This window comes from Equus asinus, chromosome 1 (genome assembly GCF_041296235.1).
Source record: "Equus asinus isolate D_3611 breed Donkey chromosome 1, EquAss-T2T_v2, whole genome shotgun sequence".
NCBI classification, from domain to species: domain Eukaryota; kingdom Metazoa; phylum Chordata; class Mammalia; order Perissodactyla; family Equidae; genus Equus; species Equus asinus.
The window spans coordinates 22,621,890-22,648,370 of record NC_091790.1 but is presented as its reverse complement, the minus strand read 5'-3'; the positions used below and the strand labels follow the sequence as shown (position 1 = coordinate 22,648,370).

Genomic DNA, 26,481 nt, shown 5'->3' with positions numbered 1-26,481 from the left:
AAGGTATAAAATCAACTTACCAAAACCAGTTGCATTTCTATACTCTAATAATGAACTATCAAAAAGAGAACTCAAGAATACAATCTCATTTACAATCGCAACAAAAAGAATAAAATAACTAGGAATAAATTTAACCAAGGAGGTGAAAGACCTATATACTGAAAACCATAAGACATTATTGAAAGAAACTGAAGAAGACATAAAGAAATGGAAAGATATCCCATGCACATGGATTAGAATAAACATAGTTAAAATGTCCATATTACCTAAAGCAATCTACAGACTCATTTCAATCTCAATCAGAATCCCAATGACATTCTTTAGGGAACTAGAACAAAGAATACTAAAATTTAAATGGAACTACAAAAGACCTCAAATAGCCAAAACAATCCTGAGAAAAAAGAATAAAGCCGGAAGCATCTTCAAAGATGCTTCTGTCTTCAAAGTATACTACAAAGCTATAGTAATCAAAACAGCATGGTACTGGTACAAAAACAGATGCAAAGATCAATGGGACAGAATTGAAAGCCCAGAAATAAAACCATACATCTATGGATAGCTAATCTTCCACAAAGGAGCCAAAAACATACACCGGAGAAAGGAAAGTCTCTTAAATAAACAGTGCTGGGAAAACTGGACAGCCAAGTGCAAAAGAATGGAAGTAGCCCATTAGCTTATACCATATACAAAAATTAACTCAAAATGGATTAAAGGCTTGAATGTAAGACCTGAAACCACATCAAGGATGGTTGCCTTCCCACTTAAGCCTTCAGTTCCATATAACCTCCAGGTACCAGCCTTTCAGTTCCAAGACAGACAAGAGGGCAAGTATACAAAAAGAAAAATAAAAGCCTTGAAAGCTTAAGTCGGCAGGATTACAGAGTTGCTAGCTGGCACGTTCAGCTGACTGGATGGACAGACCAGGGCCCACCGTGCTCTTAAGAGAGCCAAGAGGCCACAGAAACATGGAGCAACAGATAAAGACATGCTGGCTGCTTAAGACTGAGCATCTTTGGGCCCTTCTTCATCGGTGCAGGAGGTGGACCATGGCATCTCTGAGGGCAGCATCATCTCACTGACCCCTTCAGATGAGGCCATGGAGGGAAGAGGCCTGAGGGTAGGACCAACAACATACAAGAGGAGGGTCAAGGCAGCAGAGTCAGGGTCTAATAGGATTTAAGTTGGATCTAAATCTAATTAGATCAACCCACCAGATTTCAGCGTCACTATGGACCAATGTCCCTTATGAAGGGGAGATTCTGTTACAATAACCCTGGTCACATTTAAACCCTGTGCTTTGGTGGGGGAGAAGATAGCCTTTCTTTTTAGTTCATAGGTCCCAGGACCATAAGGAACCATATCCGGGCCTGATGGAGAGAACTGTGCCATGCTGGGAGATGCTCTGTGTCACACTGGATGCCACAACTAGATGTGTGCCTTGGGGAGATGGGTTCTCCATGTGGACTCAAGAGAGAAGCAGATGTCTGGTCACAAGAAAGGAGGCAATGACAGGTACTGCCCCTTGTTCAACAATTCATTCCCTTTCCTTCTGGAAACTACATGGTGCAGCTTCCCTTGCAGCTAGGTGCCACCACGCAGCTGAGCTCTGGCCATGGCAGCAGGGACAGGCAGTAGGTGGGCATAAGTAATGTAGCCCCTAAAACCCTCCCATACATGATTCTCTCTTCTCTTCCCCCACCCACTGGCTAAATGGAGAGGATTTGGAGAGCCTAGGGAAGAGGGAACCACAAGATGGAAGAGGTCTCTGATGCTTAAGAGTGTGATCCTACTTGAGCAGCCACATAGGACTGTGTGAGAAAGATACAACTGTCAAGGTTGTTTGCCACGGCACTAGTCTACCCTCACTGATATAAATGGTTTCACTTTTTTGCTTACAAAAGCAATACAGTGCAAAGCACTTGAATAATGCAGAAATAATACAGTTGAACTTTCCCTCCCCACCCACCTCCTCTCCAGGCTGCACATTCCCCAGGAGAAAACAATGTAAGAGTCTGATATGCATGCATAGGAACAAGTCTCAGAGGATACACTAAAGTTTTTTTTTTTTTTAATAAGATTCTAGTGTATCTAAGACTATGTAAGCACTTCAGGAAAACGTAGTGACAAGTGGCTGCTGGAGAGACCATAGTTTTAAATTTGAGTCAGTAAACACAAAGCAGACAGTGATCCCAGAAAACTGGAGGCTGTACATTCAAGACCTTTTTATTGATTCAGAAGCAATGCATGTGAATTGTACAAAGTTAGAAAATCCATACAAGAAAAAAAAAATAATTCTTCTCTACTACTCAAGGGGCAACACTGTTAAAACCCTGTGCATCTCCTTCTGGGTTTTTTCTATGTATATATGTGTATCTGTATACTTTTAGAAAGAGAAATTACCCCCTTCTGATTAGAAAAGATCATAATCTTTCTCTTTTAGCAGCTAAGCAAGCCAGAAATGTGCTGTTTTATTCTTGAGTTAGGAAAACGTAACATGGTGGTTGGACAGCATGTTGAGCTCCTGTAGTAAAGTGATAAATAGCACCATAATTAAAGTACCTTTAATGGTTTATTTTGTAGCAAAAGAAGATATAAAGTTCTCCACATCAGCCAGAACAGGAGAGAAGTTGTAACTCTAGCTATCCTGAAGGTATAACGAGTATAAAATGGAGTAAGAACTGACAACAGAGGTTTGGAAACAGTACAAAATTATACCCAGGTATGTCTGTCTTTAAGTTCTTTCCTAAATTATTAAACATTTTAAAAGGTAATACTACTCTTTATATTTAGCTGGTTTAATAACAACAACAACAAAAATCAATATCCTCTTTCTGTTGGCCAGACTGACTTCCAGGCCACAGATTTTGACTTTTGTGCCTGTGTCTTAATAGGTAAGCACAAATCATTGACTACTAATAACAGTTATACTGATGTTTTAAAATCATTTCCTTTTTTAATGATTCAAAACAGATCCAGATGTATGCCTGTGTTGTATCCACTCTCTTGTATTCCAGTCTGATATGCATTCTTAACAGAGAAATAAAATGCATAGTTACACTCAGGAACTGCCTAGTTTCATGGGGGTATCAGACCTGTACCCAGATACTTTCTGCAGGAGAAGGGATTGAGACCCACTAGTGCCATCTCCATCATTAGCCCAAGACCAGTGCATCACTACCCACCTGGATGCAGCTTCGCCCAACTTCAGGCAAATCAACCCCAAAAATGTAATCAGCCATATATCCTCATGCCAGTTTTACGCACCCATAAGTGACTGCAAACGTACCACGTCAATGTGGCAACATACACGCTCTTTAACCCAATACATGTCAATCTCCGTTACATCCTGACCAACCCACAAGTTTTGTAACTACTTGACAAAGTTCAGGTTCTATAGAAATGGCCACAAGGGTCATTGCATGTTTTTCATATTTACACGCCACTTGTTTCCACAAACATGATTCAGCAGGTTCTAAATGAAACACAAGAATTGAAATCAACACAAAAGTGTGACACTAAAATGCACATAATGTTTCCTAGGGAAATCTCTTTTCAATCGCCAATAGGTGCCTCTTAACACCATATTCTAAATTAAGAAAATAAATTCTGAATATAAATACAACTCCATCTTGAAGCCTCTTTTAGAAGCATTTAAAAAAATACCATGTTCTTAAGAGGAAAAGAGAACAGGGAACAGGTGCCCGGACGAGGCTCCCTCGGGCACACCTGCCTCTCACCTGGGGACCTGCGAGGTGGACGCTCAGTCAGGTGAGCACAGGACAGGGAACAGGTGCCCTGACGAGGCTCCTTCCGGTGCTCCTGCCTCTCACCTGGGGACCTGCGAGGTGGACGCTCAGTCAGGTGAGCACAGGACAGGGAACAGGTGCCCTGACGAGGCTCCCTCAGACGCACCTGCCTCTCACCTGGGCACCCGCGAGGTGGACGCTCAGTCAGGTGAGCACAGGACAGGGAACAGGTGCCCGGACGAGGCTCCCTCGGGCGCACCTGCCTCTCACCTGGGGACCTGCGACGTGGATGCGCAGTCAGGTGAGCATCCGAGAGCGTAGGGCCTGCGCCCCGCCCCCGTCCCGTCGCCCTGGTTACGAGCTCTCCGCCTCTTAGCGCCCCCGCCCCTCTCGCCGTTCTCGCGAGAGCCCGGAGGCCCGTCGCTCCCAGAGAGGCCTCGCTTACCATCGCCACGCCACTTCCGGGCGGCCTCGCTGGGGCCGCTGCGTCACTTCCGGGCGCCGCCTCACTTCCGCCTGCTCTGGCGCGGCCGCCCGGCCTGGCCCGCTGCTGCTGGCGCGGCGCCCTGCGGGGAGCGGGGTGAGTCGGAGGCGAGAGGACGGCCTTCCCTCCCCTCCCCGCCCGGCGGAGCCCCGGAGCCGCCCTCCCCGGCCCGCGCTGCCCTCCAGGCCTGCCCGCTAGCCCTCCTCTCCGCTCCGTGCCTTCCGTGCTCCTCTCCGCGCGGGCCGCTCCCTGCACGGCCTCCCATCCTCTCCCCCTGCCCTCCTTCTTCTCTCCCCTCCCCATCCTCCCCTCCGCTCCGCATCCCTACCCCCTCCCCTTCTCATCCCCTCCCCATGCTCTCCTTCCCTCCCCTCTTCTACGCATCCCTACCCCCTCCTCTCTCCTCCCTTTCTCATCCTCTCCCTTCCTCTCCTCCCCTCCTCTACGCCTCCGTACCCCCTCCTCTGCCCTCCCTTTCTCATCCCCTCCCTCCCCATCCCTTCCCCTTCTCTGGGCCAAGGGCGAGGGCAGCGGGCCGCAGAGGTCGCCCTGGACCCGCCCGAAGTCTGAGCCCAGGATGGTGGCCTGGGCGGACTGTCCGGTCCTGAGCGCAGCGTTGCCCCGGTGCCAGGGGTGTGCTGAGCGTGTCCTCTCCTTTCTCCGCAGGGCGCTCGCAGATGCGGAGGTCGCGGGGCGAGGGCGCATCATGGCGGCTCCCTGGAAGAGCGCGCTGCTCCTACTGCTGGCGTCTCAAGCTGTGTCCTCGGTGAGCTCCTCTGACGAGGAGGAGCAAGTTCCAGAAGAATGGGTCCTTCTGCACGTCGTTCAGGGTCAGATAGGAGCTGGGAATTACAGCTATTTGAGGTTAAATCACGAGGGAAAGATAGTTCTTCAGATGCAGAGCTTGAAGGGCGACGCAGACCTGTACGTGTCTGACGGCACGCTCCACCCGAGCTTTGACGACTACGAGCTGCAGTCCGTCACCTGCGGCCAGGACGTCGTCTTTATTCCAGCGCACTTCCAGCGCCCCGTGGGCATCGGGATCTACGGACACCCGTCTCACCACGAGAGCGAGTTTGAGATGAAAGTGTACTACGACCGCACCGTCGAACAGCACCCGTTCGGCGAGGCCGCCTACTCGGACGGCAGCGATCCGAGTCACAAGCACGCTTACGCTCCGGAAGATGCGTCTCAGGAAGAGGAGTCCGTGCTCTGGACAATACTAATTAGTATTTTGAAGCTGGTACTTGAAATTCTCTTTTGATTTCACTGCACATACTCTGGAGTGTAATACCTTAACCTGTGAAGTTGATTGTGGTTCGCTGTGAACTAGCTGCTCTCCCCTGGTGATGTGCTGGTGACGTAAAGCCATGCCGTTGCTACCTCAGTTACCCCAAAGTAGCAAGAGCCGCGGCATGGTGTCTGTTTTCATTTAAAGATCAAAGTTCCTAGAAAAGGAGTATGAAAAATAAAATGTTTAAACTCCACTTTTGATTAGTTTGCCAGGTGACTAAAAAGATTATTGCAGTAATGTAGGTGTATATAAAAGAAATAAAAATAAAGCAACCTTTCATGAAGTTTGCTCACATTAAAAGGCTAATAGCTTTATGATTTCCTCTAGCGATTCTAAATGAAGTTAGACGGTGTAGGCTTTGAAGAGTTAGTAAAACCAAGTCTGAAATGTAAAGGTTTCTTCATACTTGCCTGAGCGTGGACGGACGCCCCAGGCCTACACCGCAAGCAGGAACGGTACCTCCTGCCTAAACGGGACTTCCTGGCAGGCAGGTCCAGTTAAGGACGGTTCTAAAATCACCTGCACCAATCTCATCAGGTCATTTGTAATGGTAACATCTTGGGCTACCTATTTATTAAAATTCTTCCGTTATTAAATAACTTTGTTATGCTACCTATGGTAGCCCAGAAACAATACAGATTAGGAAAATTTCATAAAAATAAAAGTAACTTTCAGGCTAATAGAAGAATAGTTAAGTATTTCAATTAAGCTAATATTTCCACTGAATTTCTGAGAGGCAAAGTACTAAGATATAAAAACCTTTTGGAAGATGAACTGTTTCTCTACATGAGAGTAGCTTATAACAGAAATAAATCAACTTGCAGATTTTAAGCCAATAGTTAATTTCAAAAAAATCTTTTATTGGAATAAAAATGAGAATGTTGTCAATAAATTGGCACCAAATAGTTCATTTAAATGCGTATTACAATATTGAGGTCAAGAAGTTATTTTATCCCTCTTTGCTGTTTTTCCCCCTTCTGCCCACTTTCCTGGGTGTTGGGGGGGCTCGCTGACAACAGTCACAAATCCAGCGACCTAGGAGAAAAATTGTTAGTTAATATAAAATGAAATTTAATTTTGTAGCACTGAATTTTAAACCCATTTAGCTCTCCTTTCTTAGTTATCACTAATGATAGTCCTCTGTGGATTTGTGGTGGGAAGGGCACTAATGAGCTCCTTAAAATCAGGAGAAAAATGTAAACTTCCCTTCAGATGATCAGGGTAATCAACCCCATGTGAAATTCAGTATAACTGGTGAAGGGAGACATGGTGGGAGAAGCAATGTGATAAAAGGGACCTTCAAAACATCACTATAATCCTTTCTCAAATTCAAACACTGTCACACTGAAGTTCAGTACAAATCCAAATATAAAACCTGTTCTTGAGTTTGGTTTATTTTCAGCCTTTCTCTCCACTGCTCACAGGCAGCTGTGTATCTAACAGCATCCTCGCAGCTTCTGGCGTACTATGCCGACACAGCACTTTAAAACTTACGAGTATCTGAGAGCTCACTGCTAAACTGCACTACGTACTTGATCTGAATTACTACAGAACTTAAGTTGCTTGCTTCTTAACGATTCCCAGGAAACTTAGTTCCAGGCATATACTTTATATAAAGTATTATACAGTATTAACTATGCAAATAAGTTCTCCAATTACACAATTATGTGTGTAATGTTTTAGATTACTGTGATTTATTCTTCGATCCTGTGTTCATTCTAAAGTTCTCTGGAATTGTCAAGCTGCCTCGATTTATAGAAATCTGGTTTAATATGTATAAAGGCATAGCAGTCATTTTGTTAAGTTTCTAAATAGATGACAAAAATAAAATCAAGGCTTTGAAACAAATTGATGCTGTTGGCTTTAGCTATTTCAGTGGGAAAACACTGGCTCATTCTGTACATTGAGCTCTATTTCCAAAACTTAGACTAGGCGCTCTGACATCTCATGTGTCCTTGAGTTGGGGTGTCTAGGGATGAAAAGCAGGTGGACATGATCTAGGTAATCACAGCGTTGGTCTTGTCTTGTGAACAGAAGGGTCTACAGGTCCTTCATGTCATGGTGTTGATGCAGCCTGTATAACAATGCTGGGAGAGTCCATTCACTCAAAGATAATGGTCCTTTTTTCACCTTTACCTGATGGAATAGCACCAAGGCCCACACAAAAAGTATGATAACCTCTGTCACACACATCACAGAACATCATTTCTTCTTCATGGTGGGGTTGTCCACATATAATGCAAGTTTTACATTCCATACATTGCCATGGGTAGGTCTTAATCATAGAAACAAGCTCCATGGTCATATCCAGGCAAGAAGGATGGCCTAAACCAAAACCAATATTAGTAGAATTTCACACAAGAATTTGTAACTTAATATGGCATAATAAAAAGCTAGTTTGTTTTGGGATTTCTCAAGAAGGGATACAATGTTTAATCGCCAAAGAGAACTGAAAATACATGGTAGAAGAAAATACATCGAGTTTGTCTATGCCTTACAAGTTACCCCATATACCTGATGATTCTTTGGTTCAAGTCTATCTGACAACTAAAAACCCTAGTTTTTGGATTTTTTAACACAGACAGTGGTTAAACGTTAAGAAGATATACCGATACTTACCACTGTTATCACACTGGGAGCAGTGGATAAGTGACTCAGCCTTCCCTTTCTTGTTGGTCTCCTTACCCTTGAGACAAATTCCACATAGAGCATTTGGAATGACCTTTGGCTGGAAGGTAGAAGAGGGCTATAAATTCATGCCAGAAGAACTTACTATGGGTTCAAAAGGAATTCTGTTACTGTATATGCCTTATCTTTACTTTTGGTAACTTGCTAAGGAGGACCTTTTTGAAAGACATAACTTGACATGAGTCTGCTTTCAACACATAATGGCCTGCTGACTAAAGCCTTAGATTTGACTTTAAATTTTCTCAACTGCATGGTCTCATGTCAGGATTAAATGTCAAATTCTACACTCCCCACAGGCACAGTAAGATCTCCATAATGAACCGGAAGGGAAGAGTAAATACAATGTCAAACTGCACTATTCATTGGAAGACAAAAGCTACGGACAAATGACTATTGCATGTAAGTTAGCTTACTATTAAAAAAAGACTCAGTTTTAAGCAGCTTATATAGTGATTTTGTTTAAAAACTGACACTTTCCAAAGTTGTAAAACTAGATCTATAAAATCTAAGTTACAAAATCAATGTTTTCACATGTTTAGTTGAAAGATGTCTCATGCATACACTGTCATGCATAAATGTGTGTGGAAAACCGAGCTGTGTGATGAATCCCTTTGCGTATCTAATAAATTAATAACAGAGCCTACATGGGAAAATGCATTCAGTATGAGATACAAAACATAAAAAATTTTTCAGACAAGCAAAAAAAATTATCACTGAATAAATACACAGACACTCTTACATTTTGAGTACTATTCATTTTCCAGACTAAAAACACGCTTGATCCAATGAAGGCATTTAGCTTTAAACACACTTGGCAACATTTGGAAAAGGACAAAGAAGGAAAGGTTCAGTGCACCTGCAATCACTGGGGGGAGAGCACTCCAACACCACAGGCTTGACCATGACGATGCGATGCTCACTCCCACTGTATGAATACATAAGGTCAGTGGGAGAAAAAGGAGAGCAAGCATGGGCCAAGTATGAAATGGGGGCTGGGGGCATATTTATATATGAACTGGGAGAAAAATTATTTTAAATAGATTATATTTCTGTTTTATTCCAACCCAGCCAAATGCATCTTAGATTTCTTTTTCTTAAGTTACTGAACCAAGGAGGAGCATAAAGGAAACTCCAACTTTGTCTACGGCCTTCCAGCTCTGAAAGGTCTCACTGCCACCTTCCAAACCTGTTAGTCTAAACAAGTTGTTCTTAATTCTTTAAGTTTTTTATTCTTTAAATTATCTTTCTTTGCAAAAGATGACAGAGGCATTCAAAAAGAATTTTTGGCTTATTTATTTAAAAAAGTCAACCTTATACATAAATATAATAAAAACAATTACTCTAAACAATCACAAATGTCTCTACAAAATAATAAATATCATAGAAGTTAAAACATACATATAAAACTGTACTGTGAGCTATTCTACATCTCCTGTACGTATGTATACCTTTCTACCCTGCTCCCCCACAAAAGGATAGTGTCACATGCTCAAACCTTTTAAGTCTTGCAGTGCGTTACCCTCTTGTTCCTGCTACATTCTAAGCATAAGGTTCTCATTGTGTTTTCCTATACCTAAATAAAAAATAGCTAGCAAGTGCACTTTCATGATCCAAATTCTGGTTCAGATACGATCAAATCTGTAACTGCCATAATATACAGCAAAAAGCAACCTCGCCATCCATCAAATAAGAAATATCTTTTGGTTATAGTACCTGTACTGAATGTAAAAGATATACTTATCTAATATTGTAGTTGAAGTTAGATACTGGCATACTAAGTACTCTAGTATCTTTCACTAAAGTCAAGGAAGTAACCACACAATATTAAATTCTAAAAAAAGAACTCCTTATAGGAGATCCTTTACAAAAGTCAAAAGGAATAAAACACAAGGCTAGTCATTCACATTCTAGAGCAATTCAAGTTCTACAATCATTAAAATATACATTAAACACCTATGGTTAAAAGGACACCAAGAAAATTCCAGATTTACTTCTAAGCTTAAAATCATGTTTGGTTAAACCACTTAAAATTTTTCTTACCCAACAGTCTTCATCTTGATGAAAAGAGGGAGAGACAGGGGTGGAGAAGGGAGAGAGAGAGACAGAGACAGAGCTTTGTAGCATTCTCTAGGAGGAGGCCACAGCTCCATACCAAACGCTGTGTTCATTCACGCACTCTGGACTCACTAGGAAGCCACAGCGCTCACGCCAGCACTCTACAGAGCAGAAAACTGCGCTGGGAAGCCAGTCTCTCAGTGCACTGCACACTCGACGGAGGAGGAAGGGAACAGTGTGCAGAACTCTCCTGAAGATTAACGCAACGGAACCCTACGTATGTCTGACAGGGACAGTCAGTTTTACTTCGCATAACTGCAACAACATCAGAGTTTCACTATTGACAAGACAATTAAAATACTCATTCTAACAGTTCTCAGTATCGCAAATAAAAGGCTCATAATATACTTATTTTCCTGCTTGAAAAATAACCAAAGATAAGTGATATGGTAGCACTAATATACTATAAATTTTAATGACATACTTGTAATATAGGCCTAAATCCTAACAATTATGCTTTAATTTCAGGTTAATGTAACCTAAACAATACTGTCCTACAAATCAAGGGCAAGACTAGTGATTCTTATCAAGCAAGTCATCAGACACATTGCCATTTTTCTTAACTCCCATACTTTAAAACACATTTCTACACACGCCTTCAGGTTGAAGTACCCTAATACTTAGGCACATCTTGGCTTATTAATACTTTTCACAGAGAGGTTAACTTTTAATAAACATGTTCACATTAATGTATTAAGTCTAGATACTGGTTGTTCCAAACTTTGAAATACCTGAAACATTTTTAGGTACTAAAAATGTTCACAGAAGATTACAAAATGCTTATTTTGCATATTACACTCCTTTGAGTACTATCAATTTAGGTTAATCTATATGATTTTTTCTACAATAAATCAATGATAGTATTGAATGCTTCTTCATTTTCAGCCTCTATTAAAACACTTATTTCAATATTCTTTTTTTTAACCCATAATTAATCCAGGCTTATTGTTTGAAAGGTCTACTTAACACTGATGGTATGCTTTGAGCTGCCACTCCCTTATGAAGCTCTTATCAGACCTGTAGCACACTGTGTAGCAGACACACCAGGTTAACTTTCCAAAATTTAATCTTTGGAGTTCATCTGCTTTCAATTATTAAGCATTAATTTAAATCTTTAGTTTAAAAAATTAGACAAGCTATATATGTAAAAACAAGTACAAAAACCACATGGCTGCAGCCTATTGAAGCTATCTTGCTGAATGCAGCTTGAGATTCGCTTGCCATAGGCTGAAAAAACATGTATTTTTAAGTTGATTACATAAAGGCATTTTCTAATGAAATATGGAATACACTAACTTAAGTCGCTTTTTTATTTCAGGAAAAGAAAGGTAAACGAACCGTGACCAGGGTTCTGGTCAGGCTGCCAGGGAAGCTGGCAGCAGCTCGCCTGACCCCGTCCTCCTGGATGACCTACCGCAACCCCAGTTCTGACGGCCAATAAGCCGTTTACAACGCCAGTCGGCACAACTTCTTCACCTTACTCTAAAACACTCCTTCAAAACACCTTCACAACCACAACAGAAAGCATATTCTGACCCATTCCAGACCAAAGTAACTGTATTTTACTACTACCATCCAAAACACAAAATGTGCCGCCAATTCCACTCCTTATGTGATATTCCTAAATCCCCATATCTAAGGCTACTCACCTCTCCCCTAACCCTCCGAAGGGGAAAGGGCAGACAGCAGGAGCAAACAGTAGAAATACCAATATTCCTGATAACATACTATCTCACTCTAAGAATTCCCAGATCAAAAAGTTAATAAATCTAAGCCAAATTACCTCGCTAAATAATGTACAAATCTTATCACAGAATTGTGTGGGCTATGTGCCAAGGTTAAGCTAAAAATCGCCACAATATAAATAACAAATTTTACTATTTTCTGTTGCAGGGTTAGCTGAATTTGGCAAATGGGTCAAATAATTCTCAGATTAAACCCATATCTTTCTTAATGAAAGGCACTACAAAAATGCAACGTAGTGTGACAGTATATCCACCCATGCTTTACAGCTCAGCATGTCTATACTAAATACTAGGATATTTAAAATGTCAGATAATTATGACCTTTACTCTGACAAAACAAAGTATGAAGTTCTGCCTGTGAAATAATTTTTTAAAAAATCCTATTTGCCTGGTTACTATTAAGAAGAGAAAAAAGATTCTCTTACAATTTGTACATATACAGAAAACAGAAGCTAAACCATGGCCAAAAGTGACAGAAAAGCCACCAGGAAGATAAAGCAAAAAAGAAAGAAGCTGACAAAGGGCACACACCACAGAGGGACAGCCAGCGAAGGGCAGCAGGCAGGAGCTCCACCACTTTGAAATTCAAAGTTAAAACATTTCAGGGAGAGAGCTGGTCAGGAAGGAAGCTGAGTCAGGGGCTTTTCTCTTCTACCTTGTACCCAGGCACTGACTTGGACAGTACAGAACGCTTGGAAGCATCTTTTCTTGGGGCGGCACCTTTGTCCTTGGATCTCGGTTTTCCCTGGAGAGGCTCCTCCTGGCTGTCGGGAAGGCCTTCCCCCTCGGACACGTTGCCAGAGGAGCTGTCCTGCAGGTCAACGGCACAAACAGAGATTCCTTGGAATTCACGGAAATCTGAGTCTGAATTTTGAAAACTACAGAAAATATTCAAAGAAAGGTTTAAAGGCCCATCAATTTAAAAATAAAGATAATTCTAAGTATAGGAAAACTTTTTCCAGTGGAGACTAAAATAAGCCATGTTGCAAATCATTTATCCATCTTGTAAGTACCTTATAAGATAAAGCTAACTCCATTTCTATCAGCAAGTACCTTCATCAACTGTGTTTTCTGACTTCAGTCAATGGAAGCAGAATTATCTGCTTCAGCTATTATTACACCACACAGCTTCAACATCATTTTGCCATGTCGCAAGGGAACATATTTGTTCCATACAAAAATACTATTTAAAAAATAAACTGTTTTAAACAAGTGTGGGTACTTTCATTGAGCAATAAAGGTCATTAAAGAAGTTCTTCAAGTACACGCTTGTGTTTTCATAACGTTCAACTACGTAGGGGCCAATACTGCAGAGTATTTACAACAGCATCTGACATAGTTTAGATGTTCAAAGTTTAGGAATTTGATATCTGATATTCTAATTCTTCCTTTTTTAAAATTTTCTAATTAGAATAAAAATGTTATATTTATATAAATTATGGAAATTATAAATGAAAAAACAAGGTTATCCATAACCACCCTGATAAACATTCTGCGTAAGCTACTGGAACATGAACGTGATCTCTTTTTTCTTTTTTCTAGATGCATGTTTGCACACATAGAGACACCAGACTCACACATCGCACACCACATACAGAGCCTATCTAGACACGCGCCCTCACTTTCTAAAACACAAAACTGGATTATGTGTGTGTGTGCATGTGTTTCAATATTTTTAAGCGTTACGTGCATTTTATCACACCATTAAACATTCTTTGAACTGCATTTCTATCAGGTAAATTTAATATATCATTCATTGTGGATGTTAGGTTTATTTCTAATTTCCACTATAAAAAATACTGTTGGGGCCGGCCCAGTGGTGTAGTAGTTAAGCTCGCATGCTCTGCTTTGGTGGTCCAGGGTTTGCAGGTTTGGATCCTGGGTGCAGATCTAGCACTGCTGGTCAAGAAATGCTGTGGCAACACCCTACACAAAATAGAGGAAGACTGGCACACATGTTAGCTCAGCAACAATCTTCCTCAAGCAAAAAGAGGAAAATTGGCAACAGATATTTAGCTCAGAGCCAATCTTCCTCATACACATACACACACACAAAATATTGTTAATGGGGCCAGCCTAATGGTGTAGTGTTTAAGTTCACACTCTGCTTAAGCAGCCCAGGGTTCACAGGTTCAGATCCTGGGCATGGACCTACACACTGCTTATCAAGCCAGGCTGTGGCAGCATCCCACATACAAAACACAGCAAGATTGGCACAGATGTTAGCTCAGGCACAATCTTCCTCACCAAAAGAAAAAAAAATACTGTTAATATTCCAAGGCACGTTTTTTCTAATTAAACTTTGTCAGCATCTGACTACGTTCTTCAAATAAATTCCACTAGTGTATTTGCTAGGTCAAATTCTACAGAAGTGAAAACTCTTGGTATATACTGTCAAAATGCTTTCCTGAAATGCTGGATGAATTCACACTCCTACTAGCAGCATGGGAGAACCCCAATGCCATCACAACCTCACCACACCACAGCCCGCCTCTCACCAACGCCAGGAGTCAGTGGTATCATCACATTAGTACTTCAACGGCATTGTATTTTATGCACCATGTATCATTAAACATGTCTTAGCAGCTGTTGGTGACAAAGAAATGGGCTGCCCATGGAGTGGCTGCGTCCCCAGGTTCAGGCTGGCTACAGTGAGAAGTTTCGACAGGGCCAGTTGCTCAACATGCAGTGCTAAGAAAATGAGAACCCTCAACCATCTCGTTTTTTGTTCTCCTTCACTTCTAGAGAGCACACCAACTTCCCCACTGTCTAGCAATCGCATTTTGTTACAAAGAAAAGTCATACAGGAAAACCTAACTAATAGCACAACATACTAGTAACCTTTACATTTTCCTAGAGGAAGCCTAAGATTACTAATTAAGCAATACGAGTACAAGTTAGTGTGCTCCCCGGAATCAAGAGAGTTGACTATAAAGGTGTTTGGTGCCCCTGCCTAACTGGCTTGTGATCACAAGGAGCCCCTTTAAAAACAACCCTGCCAGAGGCCAGGCACGGCTTGTCTGCATCCACGCACACAATCGAGAGCTTCTCTTCACAACTAGGACCCACAACTAAAATACACAACTATGCACTGGGGGGACTTGGGGAGAAAAAGCAGAAAGAAAAAAAAAGAACTTCTCTTGATGAAACCTTTCTGAAAATTACACACGACTGTCCCTTTTCCATAGGGGGCAGTGATGCAAGTTCAATGCGACACTCCAGGAAAGCAACAAGCAAAGCTTCAAAGGAAAGGAGCGCTCTCCTACCAGAGACCTTCTTACCGAAGTGCCTTTATTTTTCCGTTTCTCGTCACCTCGACCATCTTCAGCATCGTCTGAATCACCATCGCTATCTAGAGCAGGCAGCTCAGGATCCAGAGGGGGCTCGTACAGCGCCGTGTTCAACGGCAGATACCGCAGCTCATCCGGAGAGTACCTGAAGTTCAGAAAGACCATTTCAGCTTTCCTTTATTACTAAATATGAATGGATTAATCTTTGAGCTATGAAGATAGCCTTGATCTTCTCAATTAACTCCAAATACTTCTGAAAAATGATTAGAAGTAATAAATAATTTTTCTTCTTGGTGGTCAAGTAGGGACAAGTAATAAATAAAAAACCTAAACATTTTTTTCACCAGACTTAGTGTACACTATGCAGTTGATTCATATTATCAAAAGATAATAGGGGCCGGCCTGGTGGCGTACTGGTTGAGTTTGCATGCTCCGCTTCAGTGGCCTGGGGTTTGCAGGGTCAGATCCTGGGCACGGACCTACACACCGCTCATCAAGCCATGCTGTGGCCACGTCCCACATACAAAATAGAGGAAGACTGGCACAGATGTTAGCTCAGGGACAACCATCCTCAAGTAAAAAGAGGAAAACTGGCAACAGATGTTAGCTCAGGGCCAATCTTCCTCACCACTCCCTCGAAAAAGATAATGTTTCTCTTTTACCCTCAACCCAAAAAAGAAAAAAACAAGTCAGCAGACAAGGGTGAAACTGTGGCAAAATAAAATCATGCACAAAATCCAGGCTGCCTGATCACCTCCACCTGCCCTACTCTCCCAGCTGTCACTGCTTGTTGTGTGCTGGCACCGCTCCCGTGTGAAATGCTATGATGCTAAGAGTCAACCTCACAGAACGGACATGAGAATTCAACAAACTAACACACATAAATCACAGCAGTGCATGGTACATGATATTACTTAAGAAACAAAATTTTCAGTAATAAGTTATTTTAAACCAATTCGTGAAGCCTGTATTCTAGCAAATGTAATCATCTATATTATCCTAAACCAGGGATTGGCAGCCCCTTCCCCAGGTCAGATGGCACACAGCCAGCTGACAATGTTCACACATCCTCACCCACAGGAGCGCCCAGGCAGCAGTGCCCTCTGCACCTGTGCTCAGGAGCCGACAGTGGGTCTGCACCTCCCTCAACTAAGACATCCACCAGAAAGCAAAGGAGTTGGAACACTGCCCATCATTGCAATAATGTGCTGACCCCAAAATAAAAAAAAAAGAAAATTTGCTGACCCATGGCTTGAATTTGACTTTCAAATAGTATGATCCTGTACACTATTTTAAATCCTCTTCTTTGAAGAATATTCTCTATCTTAACGCAGGGTTTAACGCTGAAGTAAAAGCTGAGATTTTGAAACCAAATGACCCTGTTAGCCCTGTTTTCAGTTATGACCAGGCTGAGAATAAGAGCTAACAGCATTCCTGCTACACAGAGTGGGAGCAGCAGCCAGGCCAGCACAGGGTGTGAGTGGAGGAACCAGGTGGCGAAGCCCACCTAGGAGCCCCTCTGCTCCTCCCTGCATATCCTCTGCAGGCTAAGCCAATAATGCTCCCCAAACCTGTGTCTGCACATGAATCAGGCAGACACCTGTGAAAATGCAGATTCTGACTCAGCACATCGGGGTTGTGCCTGAGAGCCTGCATTTCCAACAAGTTTCCAAGTGGGGCCAGTGCTGCTGGGCCATGGACCATACTCCAAGGAGCGAGGTGCTGGAGAGCCTGGCACCTGTCCGCAGAAACAGAGACAGGCGCACAGGGAGACGGGCTGTCCAGGCCGGGCCAGCAGATGTTCAGATTCTGGTAGGAGGGTGCCCTCCACCACAGAATCACAGAAGATAGAGAATATTGACACAAATCTTATTCAACACCTTATGGTAATATTTACAGAGCTAAAAACTATTAGGAGCCAACTACCCAAGGCTCGGAAGTCCCTCACCAACAGCCAATACTGACGGGACATGCAACCACTGAATACCTTTTGTAATATTCCTGGAACTGTCCGGGGATGAGGGCCACTGGGTAAGAACTGACCTTGGTTCGCTCTGTCGGTAACACTTTGTACTTCCCTTGAGGCACCTGGATGACCTGGGTTAAGATGAAAAGAAATACAAAACTGATTCCACGCTAGCAATCAAGGTTTTGGGGAAACAATCCCTCTTGTTGTCCACTGTGCTCCTCCCCAAAAGAGCTAAAAATACAAGAGACGTCAGCAGCTATAACCCAGCGGACGGTGGTGTGTGTAGGTCCACAAGCGACTTCTGTCTGGCTCTTTACCAAGGTCCTCGTCTCTGAGGAAAGGCAGTGTGTCTGCTCACCACTTAAGAGCCACGTGACCTGAGCAACTTATAAAACCTCTGAAGCCAACTTCCTCATCTATGAAACGGAACTAACACTAGTTTCAACCCCAGACGGTAACTGTGAGAAGTGAATGAATTAACATGGAAATCTCTTACAACAACCCTTGAGAGACACGGCAAGTACACTATGCAGCTATCAGTCTCATTCAGTAGAACATCAACCACAAAGCAGAAGACAAACTCATACACACACGCGAATTGAGTATTATCAGGCACAACATTAAAAGTGATATTTTAAGTTCTAGGGAAGAAAAGTACACGTTGCTGGTACGAACAGCAACAACAACAAAGGAGGCATCGAGAACTCTGCAGTAAGGGAGCGTCAGGGACTAATAAATTTAAGCCGTCCTACGTGCGTCTGAAGGTCAAAATAAGCTCTTCTTTCTTCCATCCGCTCCCGGTTCAGGTTGCTGTTAAACTCGGCTGCTTTTTTGGCAGCTTTCTTAATGTACTCAGGCACTTTGCTGGCTTCGACCTTCTGCGTATTCTGTTGCTGCATTTGCTGAAATAAAAATACTAGAGTTGGAAGTCACAGGTAACCTTACAAAATGTCATTCTCCCCAAACCAAATAAAAGTTGCCAGTCAGCTCAATACTTACAGAATACTCTTTATAATGATCTGTAATTCGCTGACGTTCTTTTTCTTGCAGAATAACAGAATACTCAGCATGTTTGGCTGGATATTCCTTTATCATTAAATCGATCACTTCATCGCTGCGCAGTGCTGTTAAACCTATTTTAGACCAAAAAAGAAGGTAAAGAGGCTACTTTAAGGATAAGTGAATAAAATCACTTCTCAAAATTTGCTTTTTCTTCAAACTACTCTATATATTTAAAAGATTTTCCAATAGCCAAAGCAAAATATTTTAATACACTCGAAAATAATAAAAAAATAGTCATAAAGTCAAACAATTACAAAGAAATAAATTACCAAAGTTACAAAAGGAAAGAAATAAATTTTTCAATCAAATGTATTTTTTTAAGATTCTATGTACTATAAACATATATCCCTTTATTAGAAACAACTGCTAAACAATGATGCACGTTAACTACTGGCAATTAACACAGGATACTCGATGAGAAAAACAGACTTCTTCAATATGCGGTAGCTCTTAGTCTTCAAATTCAGTACCCTAGAAATACTACAGCGGTAATTCCAATTTCACCAAAAGCATCACACACATACACACACGTCATATAAGTAATTTTCAAAACTGACAGTTATCAGATTGTATCAATCGCCGAGATGAATGAACTCCCATGGTTTTGCATTAAAAAGTAACCATGTTGCATTAAAATGTTTATGAAAGGAAAATTACAAATAAAGCACAGAGACAATCATACAGAACTAAAAATTGAGCAAAACACGCCTTTTAAGAGATAAGGATCAATACTTTTAAAAAGTACTGTACAAATTTTGCACAAAAAACACACACTTTGACACTTCTGTGAAAGCCATTAGAAAATGATATTGCTATAAAATATATCATTCTCCTTTGCATTTAAACTATCAAAAATGAAGTAAACAATTTAGCATTTAAATAATTCACTCTATTTCATTAATTTTGTGAAAAGGAGACAAAATACTCATCCAGCATCACCCCATAAATGTTCAGCTTTCCAAGTTCACATTCAAAGCATTCATTACCCAGAGTGCACTGAGTTTCGGTGATGACGTTTAGCTCCCTCAGGTACAGTTTCTCCTTATGAGACAAATCTCGTCGCTCTAAATCTCCAAAAAAGAGAATAAAAGACTATTAAAAATAGTCTTTTGCATTTGTAATATTAGGTATTTGTAAAACTTCCAAAGGCTTAAAAAACTTTTTAAAATTTTTAGAAAGTTAAAATCTTTATGGATTTACAAAAGTACTTCTCGCTACGTATTCCAAATATTATTAAAGAGACTACACAAAAAATCTTACAAATTCAAGAAATAAAAGTTAAAATAAAATTGAAAACAGAATAATCCACAGCAAGAGGGTAACATAAATAACTGTCCCACAGTGGCTGATGAAGTACGGCCTTTCTCAGATTCAGACACAGCTTACAAAGCTACTCTATTCCTAAGGTCAAGGAACACCGGTAAAGAATCAACACTGGTTCATGTGGACAGAAAATGATTTTTCCTAAAATTTTCCCCAGGACTTTCATCTTCCTCATTTTGCTTCTAAATAAGTTTACAAGGTGAAAGAACAAATTGGCAGTAGAGGGAGATGTTGGATGATAGCAGTAAATGAAAATCAGCCGGCAGACGGACACAAAATATATTATAAATAATCCATACTCAAATATTCAGAAGGTGACAATCTATCAAAAAAGAATTACTATTAGTTAAAAGTTAGATTTAGTCTGTTACACAAACTAAGACTTAATACCTGGATATTTCCGTTTAAAGGAGGTCACACCCAAATATTCACTGACTTGTTCTTGAAGCATATAGTATTCTCCTGTTTCATCAGGTGGCCATTTGTACTCTATCAAATTTTCTGCTGGATAGTAGCTAAAGCTAAGCACAGAAATATATATTATGCCTTAAATGTGGCTTTTCTTAAATTTTAATCACTTTTATTGTTAAGGATTTTTTTTTGAGAATATTTATTTTTAAGAATTTGGAAAAAGTACTTTAAATTCTCAGTCACTCTTCTATGACTTTGCAATACAAAAAATGTCCCATGATTTCATGAGTTATCAAAGAAAATTATAAAACAGGTAGAAGAAAAAGAAACCACCATCTGGAATACCAAAACAAAAAAGTTCAACAGAAATAACATTTTATATAGACCACAAAAAACAAAGACTCACAATTGTTAGGAACAAAGGCATTTTTTAGCTTAAGAGATCTGTAAGGCCAAAACAGAGTGGTAATATCAGTTCTGAATTCTATTGCTTGGGCTTAACACCCATAGCCACTATTCCATGTGCCCAAGGTGTAAAGTGATGAACTTCTGTTCCCCATCTGCTGTGCAGTGTGTCTCAAACAGCTGTGAAAACAGAACTCTAAAAACCTATTTCTCAATGAATTGAACTATAAACCATAATTATTTGTTCTCATAGACTCCACAAACCCAAAAGCAAAGAATGGACTTAGTTTGATGGTGCCGGTGCACTGCAGATCAATCCGAATCCTGAATAGCAGAGAGTACAGATTTCTGGACCCAGGCCAATTCAACCTCTAAATTTCATCAACGGACAAAAGAGGCAGAAATGTGGCACTATTTTATGCATGTACCCAATTAAAAGTAATGACAAAAAGAACAGTTCTCTCAAAAATTGTGCTGGGAAATTGGATATCCAAACACTAATGAAATAACGTAAGAGGACTCTTACCTTATTTCATATTCCAAAATTAACTCAAAATGGATCAAAGACGTAAATATAAGAGCTAAAACTAGAAAACTCTTAGAAAACATAGGGGTGAATTTTCATGATATCAGATTTGGCAATGAATTCTAGATATGACACTAAAAGCAAGATGGGCGACAACAAAAAAAAATACACAATTTGGACTTCAGCAAAACCAAAAATTTTGTGCATAAAGGACACTATCAACAGAGTGAAACAACAATCCACAGAATAAGAGAAAATATTTGAAAATCATAGATCTGATACGGGATTAATATCTAGAATATACAAAGAATTTCTACAACTCAACAACAAAAAACCAACCCATAAAAATGGGCAAAAAACTTGAATAGATATTTCTCCAAAAAAGATATACAAATGGCCAATAAGCACATGAAAAAATGTTCAACATCACTAGTCATTATTCACATTTCACACTTTTTGTTTAGAATGGCTATCATCAAAAAAAAAAACAAACAATGGAAAATAACAAATTGGTATGGATATGAAAAAACTGGAAACTTGGTGCATTGCTGGTGGGGATATAAAATGGAGCATCCACTGTACAAAAGTTTGGCCGTTCCTCAAAAAGCTAAATATAGAATTACCATATGATCTAGCTATTTCACTTCTTTTTCTTTTCAAAGGAAGTGAAAAGACTCTGAATAGGTATTTATGCACCAATGTTCACAGCAGCATTATTCACAACAGCCAAAAGGTGCAAACAACCCAAGTGCCCATCAACAGATGAATGGAGAAACAAAACGTGCCATAAAATGGAGTATTAGGTCAGCCTTGAAGAGGAAAGCAATTCTAATACATGTTACGACACGGATGAGCTTTGAAGAAATTATGCTAGCTAAAACAAGCAAGACACAAAAGGATGAGTATTATACAATTCCACTTATGAGAGGTACCTAGAATAGGCAAATTCATGACAGAAAGTAGCATGGTGGTTGCCAGGGGCTGGGAAAGGGGGAAAATGGGAATTTTTATTCCTTAATGGTTATGGAGTTTCTGTTCGCAGTCGTGACAAAGTTTTGGAAATGGATAGTGGTAATGGCTACACAGCACTGTGAATGTAATTAATGCCACTGAATTACACACTTAAAAATAGTTAAATTGGTGAATTTCATGTGTAAAATTTTTTTAATGGCACTGAGTAACAAAAGCAACTTTGGTGTCACACTGTAACACAGGACAAAAATATTCTACAATTTTCAATAACTGCCTTGGCCAGGGCTAGGGGGAGGGGAGGAGGAAGCTAATGCAGAGAAGAGAAACATACCACAAAAAACATTATTAAGCAATAAAATAACAGTACCCAAGGTCTTGACTTGAAGTTTCACAACTCCTAGAGCTATCTCCTGAGCCCATTCGCCTCCTTTTGGATGGCTGGGTTCCATCATTTGAATTATCTTCATTGTCATCCTACACATTTAAAAGAGTCAAAAAATAAAAGAATCATACATATGAAAAGAATGATTATGTATCTTCCCAGACTTGCTAACAAGCTCAACTTAAAGGCTTTCTAAGGACAACTGATTATGCAACTGTTAACTTTCTATTACAATTAAAATGGGACAAGAATTTGGCATGGGCAAGACCTGGAAATAACTGAAAACTGATCTTCAATATAATCAAAATAAGAAAATTTTCAATTAACTTGTAAATCTAAATCTACTTTTGATTTCTTACTAACTAAGGTTAAAATGCCTTCCTCTTTAAATAAACACACTGAACTGCTGAAACCCTCTATAAACTTAAAGCCAACCCTCCTACCTCAGCTGGGGGAAGTGTGGACCATTTAGTGTTTAAGGCAACTTAGAGCTGCTTTATAGGACTATTCTAATTGGCTACCTTAGATACTTATATCCTTGTAAAAAGAGGTCACACAAGAACTACGAACAGCTTACCAATCCTGTTAATTTCTTTTCCTTACATTGCAAAAATTTAGCAAAAATATATATCCTAATAAGCAATACACACCTTCCTCTCAAATAAGAGGCTCAGAATTTTTTTAAGTGACATTATCCATTATATGACAATAATATTCAGGAAACGAATGAGGTATCATATGTTACGAAACTGATTTATTCACATAATAATTAGATAAGGCTTAACGAATATAAGGCCTAAAAAAAACAGATTTTTTTTTTCAAGTCAAGGTAATGTAGCTTTCTAAGATTAATACAATTTTGCTAAATACCACAGTCCTCTCGCTACACATTAAAAGGAAAGCAATCCTCCAGAATAATATCAAGAGACAGTAAGGTATATTGGTCAGGCATGCCACAGCTGTACGGCCTAGGTTCTTACTGGGCACTACCCTTCACTAGCCCGGTGGTTATCCTCTGTGAGCTGCTCCTTATCTGTAAAACTGAAACGTTAATAGTGTCCATAATACTTAGCTAATGCAAGGATTAAATGAGTTAATAAATGGGAAGGACTTAGAGCAAGGCCTAGCAAACAATTAAAGGCCCAATAAAAGTTAGTATGATTATGATGACACTTAGAAAGTTTCCAATGGCTCCAGCTGTTAGGAATTTACTGTTTCTTTCCCAAACAGTAAAATATACAGAATATTCCCTTCTCAGTTCTTATAAAATAAGCGTTCAATTAAAGAGCTCTGTCTATTCCTGTTGAGACAAGCAACTAGGTAGGAGATGGAGAGCACTCTAAATCTATTCCCCCGAAATTTACATTTAACCGTAAGTATCACAAGTGAAACATCTCATACCCCATACTTCAGGCATAACGCCTTCTAAGCATTCAAGCGTCATTTGCTTCTATTTTACCTCCTTCTGAGCATGGTAAGGATTTCTAGATCGATTTGTTTAAGTACATTTCCCTTGGCAAAAAAACCGACACTCAAAAAGGGACAGAAAGTTAAAAGTCCTTAAAAGAGCTGAAACTACAGTTTGACCTGTACCGTTTAGAACTGGGCGCTACAAATTCCAGGTATATGCGTTATTGTATAAAGTGAACACTGGCGGCTGACCGTTTCCCGGCGATCTCCCCTAACATACGAAGGGACACACTAGGTTCACGGAGTTCGCCCGGGGCCGCGGCACTGAGACCGAAGCGTGTGTTAGGACCGGCCGGTGGCCGAACCCGAGGCACAGGTGCGCCCGCCGTCCGCCTCCGGCCCCGGGCACGCAGAGGCGCCGAGGCTCACCCGGTGGCTGGGCCAGTCCACACTCGCGGCCGGAGCCGCAGGGTCTCTCTCCCGCCCCTGCCCGAGCTCGGGGCCAGTGCGCGCCCGGAGGCTGCCCCAAGCCAGCCCTGCCGGCGCCACTCGGCCTCGGGGACCCCCGTCCTCGCCGCCGTCCGAAGCCCGCAGCCCCGCAGTTTCCCTAAAGTTTGGCTACAGTTGGGCAGGGCTGCGGGGTGGCTGCGCGGGAACGAGGCTCGGGCCGCCGGCCCCGCTCCTCCCGGGGAAGCTCGGCTCTCCCCGCGGCGGCCACACCGGCCCTCGGCCGAGGAGGACCTGGGACGGACGCTCCCTCCCGGGAAGTGGCTGCTTCCTTCGCGCTCGGGCCCCGGACGCGGGCGCACGGCGGCGCTGACCCGGGCCCTCGGCCTCGCCCCGGGGCCGCCGGCGCGCGTCCTCACGGCGCGCCCCCGCCCGCGCCCCGGCCCGCCGAGCAGCGCCGCCTCACCTTCGGGGACTGCGCGCCGGGGGTGGCCGGGTCGCTGTCGCACGGCCGCGGGGACAGCGCCGTCCCGGGGCCGGCCGCCGCCGCCATCAGCCCGAGCGCCCCGCGCCGCCGCCTCCGCCGCCGCCGCCGCCTCGTCCCAGCCGCCGCCGCCGCCGCCGCCGCCGCCGCCGCCGCGCGGGCCGCCCGCCGCCCGGGCCCCGCCCCCTCCGCCCGCCCGCCGCCCGGGGGCCGGCCCCTGCCTCCTCGCGCCCCGCGGCCCGCCAGCGCCGCCGCCACCGCCATGGCCGCCGCCAGCGCGCCGCCTCGCGCCGCCCCGGGCGGAAGCAGCACGCGGGCGGCTCGGCGCGCCCGCCCCCGGTCCCCGCTCGGCCCTCCGCGCCCGCCCGGCCCCCGCGCCCGCCGCCCGCCGCGCTCCGCGCCCTCGGCCCTGCTGCCCGCCGCCCTCGGCCGCGCCCGCCGGCCGCTCCCCAGCCCCGCGCGATCCCCGCCGCCGCGCCCGGCGCGCTCCCTCCGCGGCCCCACCTCCCGCCGCTCCCCTCGGCCCCCAGCCCCGCCCCGGCCCGCAGCCGCCGCCGCTCGGCGCGCTCGCCGCCGCCCCCTCCCCGCGCCCCCGGCCCGGCCCTCCGCACGTCAGCCTCTCCTCCCACCGCGCCCCGCGGTGCCCGCCCCGCCCCGCCCCTCCGGGGGTCCCTCTCTCCGCCCTCGCCCTCCTGAGGGTCCGCACCCCCGCCCCTGCCTCCCGGGGCTCCCTTCCTTCCAGAGGGTCCCCTCCTCCGCCCCCTCCCTCCTGGGGGCGTCTCCTCCTCCGCCCCCTCCCTCTTGGGGGGTCTCTTCCCGGGGGGGTTCTTCTCCTCCGCCCACTCCTCCTGGGGGTCCCCCCACCCCCGGTGGCTGTGTCGCTGCGGCTCTTGAGGGCCCTGGCCCGTTTCCTCGCGCTCCGGGTCCTCAGTCGCCGCCCCTCGCCCGCCTTTGTTCTCAGCTCGCGGCCTCCCGCCGCCTGGAGCTCCTGAACCACCTGCCTTGGGACGAGTACCTTCCAGAGACACCCTCGGCGGCTGTCATTTGCAAAGTTTATCCACATCCGCCTCAGTGCGTGCCGAAATCTTAAAATGTGAAAGTAGCTGAAATGCAACTTGCATGTTTAGGATTCTGTGTGTCGGAATGTAATTGACGCAGCAGCTTCCACCAAAGACAGTGAGAGAGTGAGCGCGGGAGGAGGAGGAGAGGTGTGAGGAGGCTGCGTGGAAGCCTTCCCGGGGCTGAAAGACACGTGGCAGTGGCCGCAGGACACTTGGGGACCATACGGATTCTGACTCCGCACAGCCTTGGCAAATCAGTTACCTCTTATCTCACCTGTAAAGCGGGGAGAAATCCTAAGTCTCCAGGATTATTGTGAAGGGCATAGTACAATGGTAGGCCCACAAAAGCCACCAAGAAAATACGAGCTGTGTTATTATTAATCCTAGTTCTTAGGCTTCACCTGGTCCCTTCTAGGACTTCATCAAGAATTTTTTTTTAAAAGTTAGGAACTGAACGTTAAAAGAACACATGGCAGATGGCTGTAATGAGACGACAAGGATGCTGGAAATTTGTCAAAGTTGACCTCTCAGCAGACACCTTATCTGAGAGTGTCGATGACTTGTTTCAGGCAATAGATAATGTTCTTGGATTTAGTGTACACCGTGGCTTCCTTTTCATTCATTCTTTTTGCTTACACTCATCAGACAAAGGTTTGGAAAGATCAAA

The 26,481-nt window shown here is 43.2% G+C and overlaps 3 protein-coding genes across 39 annotated transcripts in view; 1 reads left to right on the top strand and 2 right to left on the bottom strand.

Annotated features, from left to right (window-relative positions):
* Positions 1-4,328, bottom strand: part of WDR27 (WD repeat domain 27) — a 167,303-nt gene extending 162,975 nt beyond the window's left edge. For 6 of the 30 annotated variants that reach the window (XR_011504810.1, XR_011504701.1, XR_011504708.1 and 3 more), the window contains exon 1: positions 3,738-4,168. The gene's annotated coding sequence lies outside the window, so the exon portion shown is untranslated. Of the gene's footprint in view, positions 1-3,737; positions 4,171-4,191 lie in introns of those variants that run through there. The other 24 variants (XR_011504547.1, XM_070513808.1, XM_070514219.1 and 21 more) reach the window with 16 other exon arrangements.
* Positions 4,198-7,372, top strand: C1H6orf120 (chromosome 1 C6orf120 homolog). Its single transcript, XM_014865753.3, has 2 exons — positions 4,198-4,326; positions 4,897-7,372. Exon 2 carries the CDS (start codon positions 4,937-4,939, stop codon positions 5,492-5,494), a length of 558 nt encoding a protein of 185 aa, XP_014721239.1. The 5' UTR covers positions 4,198-4,326; positions 4,897-4,936; the 3' UTR covers positions 5,495-7,372.
* On the bottom strand, positions 6,372-25,934 carry PHF10 (PHD finger protein 10). 8 transcript variants are annotated; one of them, XM_070514503.1, is made up of 12 exons: positions 25,769-25,934; positions 22,398-22,504; positions 20,107-20,237; positions 19,380-19,463; positions 18,331-18,464; positions 18,084-18,233; positions 17,350-17,459; positions 15,354-15,507; positions 12,728-12,883; positions 8,144-8,252; positions 7,661-7,849; positions 6,372-6,559 (listed from the first exon to the last, which is right to left on the bottom strand). In XM_070514503.1, exons 1-12 carry the CDS (start codon positions 25,814-25,816, stop codon positions 6,474-6,476), a joined length of 1,458 nt encoding a protein of 485 aa, XP_070370604.1. In that variant the 5' UTR covers positions 25,817-25,934; the 3' UTR covers positions 6,372-6,473. The 8 variants fall into 8 exon arrangements, with proteins under 8 accessions (XP_070370604.1, XP_070370615.1, XP_044616695.2 ...); XM_070514514.1 differs by having other exon boundaries at positions 19,380-19,457; positions 25,769-25,916; XM_044760760.2 differs by lacking the exon at positions 25,769-25,934 and adding an exon at positions 24,736-24,896.
* Positions 25,935-26,481: the final 547 nt, after the last annotated feature.

Coding starts and splice junctions, on each gene's coding strand:
- C1H6orf120 (XM_014865753.3), top strand. CDS start 4,937: ATGGCGGCTCCCTGGAAGAGCGCGCTGCTCCTACTGCTGGCGTCTCAA.
- PHF10 (XM_044760760.2), bottom strand. CDS start 24,822: ATGGCGGCGGCGGCCGGCCCCGGGACGGCGCTGTCCCCGCGGCCGTGC. Junction 18,234..18,330: donor ATCATTATAAAGAGTATTCT/GTAAGTATTGAG, acceptor TTTTTATTTCAG/CAAATGCAGCAACAGAATAC. Junction 12,884..15,353: donor GGAAAAATAAAGGCACTTCG/GTAAGAAGGTCT, acceptor GTTGACCTGCAG/GACAGCTCCTCTGGCAACGT.